Source organism: Colobus angolensis, unplaced genomic scaffold, assembly GCF_000951035.1.
Source record: "Colobus angolensis palliatus isolate OR3802 unplaced genomic scaffold, Cang.pa_1.0 Scaffold136, whole genome shotgun sequence".
NCBI lineage: Eukaryota > Metazoa > Chordata > Mammalia > Primates > Cercopithecidae > Colobus > Colobus angolensis.
In genome coordinates this window covers 428,527-435,565 of record NW_012114444.1, presented here as the reverse complement: position 1 = coordinate 435,565, position 7,039 = coordinate 428,527, and the positions used below count along the sequence as shown (strand labels likewise).

Genomic DNA, 7,039 nt, shown 5'->3' with positions numbered 1-7,039 from the left:
CGTGTTAGCCAGGATGGTCTCGATCTCCTGACCTCGTGATCCGCCCGTCTCGGCCTCCCAGAGTGCTGGGATTCCAGGCTTGAGCCACCGCGCCCAGCCTGTTTTGCCTGTTTTCAAACGTCACGTAAAGGGAGTCGTACAGTCTAAACTCTTTTGGGACTGGTTTCTTTTGTTGTTCAGCATGTTTTTGAGGTTCATTCCCGTCGTTGCTGGTTTCCTGAGTCCTGTTGATGTGACCCCGGCAGTCTTTAGTCACTTCCTTGCTTTCTGCTACCACAAGATGCTCTGTTTGTCCTTGTTTGTGTCTGCCCCAGAACTGAAGGAAGCCACTTAAAGGGCAGGTGTGTGGTCCCTGATTGTCACCAGGGAAGTCCGTCTCACCCTGAGCAGCAGCATGCTCACCACATGAGCCTCCTGCTTTTGTCTCCTTTTCTGTAACGTGGTTTCTCATTGGACCTTTCCTAGCCCTCGAGCATGTTCCAAACTCGGTTCGCTTGTGGAAAGCAGCTGTTGAGCTGGAAGAGCCTGAAGATGCCAGAATCATGCTGAGCCGGGCTGTGGAGTGCTGCCCCACCAGTGTGGAGGTGAGTCTGGCAGACTCAGGGCCCCCAGAGCCCAGCGTGGCCAAAGCCCGAGCCCAGGTTCTGTGTCTGGAAGTGATGATGTAAGTGGAGCATTGAGCTCACTCAGGCTGCGCTTTCTGGGAGCAGAAGGCCGTATGGAACCCCAGGATACCGTCTGTACACAGCTGCTAGGCAGGGTGGTGAGTGGCTTCAGCTAGTTTTGCTGTTAATGGAAGTGTAGAGAGAATCTTAGCTCATACTTGACCACTGCAGAAAGTTCTCTCAGGGGCCATTTCCTCTCCTTCAGCCCAGAGTCTGTCATGGGAGCCGAAGGTGGGAGGGTGATAGAAAACACTGCTTTCTGCCAGACCCGCGTGACTGCTCTTTGCCTCCAAGCTAAGTGGGATTTCTTTGGTTTTAAGCATTCCAGTTCACAGCATTCTGTGCAGTGATTTTTAGTCTTGGTTTTATGATACCTAGTATGTCTTCAATTATCCTAAGGAGTATTGTGAAATTCTCCAAACAACATTAATCTTGTTTTATTTACATAAAAATGAATAAAGCCCATACACATCTTAGGGATGGAGTGCTGCAGAGCCAAGAGTCTGGGAACTCCAGGAGGCTGAACACCCTTCTGTGTGTTTAGCCCGTGAGGGCAGTAGCCTCATCCTGCCCATCTGTGCCAGCCCCTGGTATCAGGTCTGGCGCTTTGTGTGCCTGGAGGCAGTGTTTGTGAACATTCAACTGAGAATCTTTTCATGCTCACCAGAGTCACTACATAAGTCAGAAGCATCAATGAGCAGTTGGTCAGGTGAGAAGTGCTGCTGTGAACGCTTCTCAGGCCATGTTCAAATGGTTCCCGAGAGCTAAGAAAGAGCGTTGTGGCCGTGCTGGAGGGTGGGTCGCTGTCTGGCCTGCAGCTGTCCCCTCAGCACAGTGTCCTCTCCTTTTTCTGGTGTCCTCTCCGCGTAGCTCTGGCTTGCTCTGGCAAGGCTGGAGACCTATGAGAATGCCCGCAAGGTCTTGAACAAGGCGCGAGAGAACATTCCTACAGACCGGCACATCTGGATCACGGCCGCCAAGCTGGAGGAAGCCAATGGGAACACACAGATGGTGGAGAAGATCATTGACCGAGCCATCACCTCGCTGCGGGCCAACGGTGTGGAGATCAACCGCGAGCAGTGGATCCAGGTGGGCCGCAGGCGGGTGTCGTGGGGTCGGCTTTAACCGTGTACGTGCCGCACGTGGGAGTCCCACGCAGGACTGGGGGCTTCTGAATGGTGCTGTGGAGTCCTGCGCCTAACCGGAAGCAGGCACAGGTGTGGCTGGGCCCTGAGCGACCTGGGCAAGGCCACTGTCACTCTTGATGGATTCAGGCCTTGAGTTCGTCTTGGGGTGAATGCTTCGGAAGCCCTTTCAGTGTGTGCACAGCTGACTGCATTTCTTTGCTAGTAGAAATGAAACACCTGAGAGAGGAGGACAGGAAGTCTCATGGCTTCTTCCACTCTTCCCCTCTCCCCCACACCCTTTTTTGTTTGTTTGTTTTTTGAGATCGAGTCTCGCTCGTCGCCCAGGCTGGAGTGCAGTGGCGCCACCTTGGCTCACTGCAAGCTCTGCCTCCCGGGTTCACACCATTCTCCTGCCTCAGCCTCCCCAATAGCTGGGATTACAGGTGCATGCCACCATACCTGGCTAATTTTTATATTTTTAGGAGAGACAGGGTTTCACTATGTTGATCAGGCTGGTCTCGAACTCCTGACCTCAGGTGATTTGCCCGCCTTGGCCTCTCAAAATGCTGGGAGTACAGGCATGAGCTACGGGCCGCACTCAGCCTGGCCTAATTTCTTAACATCGTTAAATGTCTACAGCATTCATATTTTTCCAGCTGTCATGTCAATCGTGCGCACATAACCGCATGCACACACAGTTGGTTTGAGTCAGGGTCTAAGCACAGTGTGAACACTGAGTTTGGTTGGTGTCTTTTCTGGGTTTGTTGATGGAATTAGGTTTTTCCTTGAGATTCCTCACGTTGGGGTTTGCTTGCTGCAGCCATGAGATTGTTTCCTGTGGGTCTTGTTTCCTGTATCCTCTGTTTCCTGTATCCTCTTGTAAATTGGAAGGTAGATTTGGAGACTTGTAAGAGTAAGCTTTTTTTTTTTTTTTTTTGAGATGGAGTCTCGCTCTGTCGCCCAGCTGGAGTGCAGTGGCCAGATCTCGGCTCACTGCAAGCTCCGCCTCCCGGGTTTACGCCATTCTCCTGCCTCAGCCTCCCGAGTAGCTGGGATTATAGGTGCCTGCCACCATGCCCAGCTAATTTTTGTATTTTTAGTAGAGACAAGGTTTCACCATGTTGGCCAGGTTTGTCTCGAACTCCTGACCTCAAGCAATCTGCCCGCCTTGGTTTTCCCTGTCTTTTAACTGTGTCTCTAGAATGAGGCTGTAGAAAAGTGTGCAAAGGTCATCTAACTCAGGAAGTAAGACTTGGGTTCCCTTTATTGCCTTCTTTTTAGGAGTCACCCTCTGAGTTATGTTTCTCTCCAGAAAAATAAATAATGAAATTATTTCTGTTTTATTTTATGACAGTCCTTCCTTCTTTTTTTTTTTTCTTTTAGTTCTTTTTTTTATTTTTAGGAGACAGGGTCTTGCCGTGTTACTCAGGCCGGAGTGCAGTGGTGCATTTATGGCTCACTGTAACCTTGATCTCCTGGGCTCGCGCAGTCTTACCGCCTTCACCTCTCAAGTGGCTGGAACTACAGGCATGTGCCACCATGCTTGGCCAATTTTTTAATTTTAATTTTTTGTTTTGTTATGCTGCCCAGGCTGGTCTTAAACTCCTGGCCTTCAGGAATCCTACCACTTCAGCCTCCCAAAGTGTTGAGATTATGGGCATCAGCTGCCATGCCCAGCCTGTGACAGTTTATTAAGCTATGATTAGCGTTCTATAGAATCCACCCATTGAAAGTTTACAATTCAGTGGTTTTTAGTATATTCACAGAGCTGTCCCACTGTCACCACAATCTTAGAACGTTCTCATCACCCCAGAAAGAAGTCCTGTGTCTGTGAGTTGTTGCTGCCTGTTTACTCACCTCTGTAGCCTTTTGTTTTGTTTGTTTGTTTGTTTTCTGAGAGAGGGTCTGTCTGTCTCCCAGGCTGGAGTGTGTGGGACAATCAGTCTTGGCTCTATGCCATGTTTGCTTCCTGGGCTCAAGCAGTTCTGCCTCAGCCTCCTGAGTAGCTGGGACTACAGGCGTGCGCCACCATACCTGGCTAATTTTTTTCTGTTTTTTGTACAGACGTGGTTTCACCGTGTTGTTCGGGCTGATCTCAAACTCCTGAGTTCAGATGATCTACCTGCCTCGGCCTCCCAAAGTGCTGGGATTACAAGTGTGAGCCACTGTGCCTGTCTAACCTTGCTTTTTTACTTTCTCTGTCTATACATTTTTTTTCTGGACATTTTATATACCGATGTTCAACTTATGGGCTTATATCCTGATAAACCCATTGTAAGTTGAAAATATCGTTAAGTCTAAAATGCGTTTGAGGCTGGGTGCTGTGGCTCACACCTATAATCTCAGCACATTGCAGGGCTGAGGCAGGCAGGTCATTTGAGGTCAGGAGTTTGAGACCAGCCTGGCCAACATGGTGAAATCCTGTTTCTACTAAAAATACAAAAAAATTAGCCAGGCATGATGGCGGGCACCTGTAATCCCAGCTACTCAGGAGGCTGAGGCAGGAGAATCGCTTGAACTTGGCGGAGGCAGAGGTTGCAGTAAGCCGAGATCGTAACACTGTACTCCAGCCTAGGCGACAGAGCGAGACTGTCTCAAAAAATAAATAAAGTAAAATAAATGAAATAAATAAAGTAAAAATGTGTGTGATACACCTAACCTGCTAAACTTTGTGGCTTAGCCTATCTACTGGGTTAAACATGCTCAGAACACCTACCTTACCCTACAGTTGAGCAAAGTCATTGAACATAAAGTGTTGAATAACTCATGTAATTTATTGAATGCTGCGATGAAAGTGAAAAACAGGGTGGTGGTTTGAGTCTAAGTATTGCTTCTGCTGAATGTGTGTGGCTTTTACGTCGTCCCACACTGGGGCCACCTGTGAGTGGAATCACACGACGTGTGGTCTTTTGTGACTGGCCTTAACTTAGTGTGTTTTCAGGGTTCATCCATGTTGTAGCATGGAGGTACTGAAATCCTTTGCCTACTTTTAGATTGGATTGTGTCTTTATTATTGTCTATGTATTATTTTTGTCTGTTGTTTTATTATTGAGTTGTAAGAGATGTTTTTATATATTCTGGATATAGTCACTTATCGGGTACGTGATTTGCAAATACAGATGGTCCCTGACTTCCCATGGTTTGACGTTACCGTGGTTCAGAAGCAGTTTGCATTCACTAGAAACTGTACGTGGAGGAAGAGCCAGCACCTTTGCTGCAGGCCCAGAGGGTCTGGGTGCTGGGTCCTTGCCCCATGTGTTCTTCTCAGCACTCACCTTCTTGCCAGCGTCCCTGCCTCAGATCCTTGCTCTTGGCTCTGCTTTCTGTCTGGGATGGTTTTCTGGTGCCGGCAGGGCTCTGGGGGGTCTGGAGGCGTGTGGTTCCTGTCGCACTTCGCTCGCTTGTGTCGTGGTCCCCAGGTTGGCGTGCCACAGTGGTGCCTGTGCTCCTGCACCCTGTTGCTCTAGCTGGCTTATCGGTCTCTTGTTGGTAGACACATTCTCTTGCACACATGGGAATATATTGGTCACATGAATGCCTTGGAGTGGAACTGCTGGGTCCAATATGTGCCTGTTTTATTTTTATAGAGAATGAGAAATTGCCCTCCATAGAGACATGTGCTTCTTTGCAGTGTAAGATTTAGGTCCACCTTCACCAAGTGAGCCAGTCAGCAAATGTTTCAATGTTGGCCGTCTGATACATACAAAATGGTACTTAGAATAGTTTAATTAGCATCTTGAAAATAAGAATGAGGACTGGGTGTGGTGGCTTATGCATTAATCCCAGCACTTTGCTAGCGCAGGAGGAATACTTGAGACCAGGAGTTTAAGACCAGCCTGGGCAACATAAGGAAACCCTGTATCTACAAAAAACAATGTCACCGTGGGCATGGGGCGTGGTGCTGCCCCTCTGTGCTCCTCGGGAGGCTGAGGTGGGAGGATCCCTTTTGCCTGGGAGTCTGAAGCTGCAGTGAGCTATGATTGTATCACAGCACCTCAGCCTGAGTCACAGGGGGAGACCTTGACTCTCTCTCTCTTTTTTTTTTTCCAAGACGTAGTGTTGCTCCGTTGCCCAGGCTGGAGTGCAGTGGCGCGATCTTGGCTTACTGCAACCTCTGCCTCCCGGGTTCAAGTGATTCTCCTGCCTCAGCCTCCCGAGTAAGCTGGGATTATGGGTGCCCACCACCATGCCTGACTAATTTTTGTATTTTTCTTTTTAGTAGAGACAGGGTTTCACCAGGTTGGCCAGGCTGGTCTCGAACTCCTGATCTTGTAATCCACCCTCCTTGGCCTCCCAAAGGGCTGGGATTACAGGTGTGAGCCACTGCACCCGGCTGAGACCTTGTCTCTTAAAAAGAAATAATAAAAAGGTTTTACATTTCTTTTCACATGTTTAAAAGTTGTTTGTATTTTTATTTTCTAGTGAACAGTGTGCCTATGTCCTTTGTGACGTTTCTCTGTTGTTTTCTCTGGTTGGTGTGTGATAGACTCACTTCCTCAGATCCCTGGTAGGCACTGTCAGCATCTCGTGCTGATGTCTGTCAGTTTTAACCATTCAGGAATGCCGTGCTTCCTGTTGGGAATCTGCAGCTCTGATTTCCAAAATCAAAAATAACTTTTGTGTTCCTCTTTCAGGATGCCGAGGAATGTGACAGGGCTGGGAGTGTGGCCACCTGCCAGGCTGTCATGCGTGCCGTGATTGGGATTGGGATTGAGGAGGAAGATCGGAAGCACACCTGGATGGAGGATGCCGACAGTGTGAGTTGGCAACAGGAGCCTTTGTCCACAATATGGAGTCTCTGCTTGTGGGAACAGCAGGCACTTTATAACTACTAGGTGATTTTAAAACTTTTTTTTTTTTTTCTGAGGCGGAGTCTCGCTCTGTTGCCCAGGCTGGAGTGCAGTGGCGCAACCTCGGCTGATTGCAACCTCCGCCTCCCGGGTTCAGGCCATTCTCCTACCTCAGCCTCCCGAGTCGCTGGGACTACAGGTGCCGCCACCACGCCTGTCTAATTTTTTTGTGTTTTTAGTAGAGACGGGGTTTCACCGTGTTAGCCAGGGTGGTCTCGATCTCCTGACCTCGTGATCCGCCCGCCGCGGCCTCCCAAGGTGCTGGGGTTACAGGCGTGAGCCGCCGCGCCCGGCCCTTTAAAACTCTTGAAACACACTTGTTTTGCACGTGGTTGCACCCATAAGGAATACAGCTTTGCTTTCTGTTAACCTAAGGTGTTTTTTGTGTTTTTTTTTT

At 49.0% G+C, this 7,039-nt stretch overlaps 1 protein-coding gene across 2 annotated transcripts in view; it reads left to right on the top strand.

Moving 5' to 3' along the window:
* Positions 1-7,039, top strand: part of PRPF6 (pre-mRNA processing factor 6) — a 74,178-nt gene that overhangs the window by 50,327 nt on the left and 16,812 nt on the right. For both annotated transcript variants that reach the window (XM_011934430.1, XM_011934429.1), the window contains exons 10-12: positions 466-584; positions 1,536-1,754; positions 6,427-6,549. In XM_011934430.1, the coding sequence (XP_011789820.1) occupies positions 466-584; positions 1,536-1,754; positions 6,427-6,549 (461 nt within the window). The remainder of the gene's footprint in view (positions 1-465; positions 585-1,535; positions 1,755-6,426; positions 6,550-7,039) is intronic.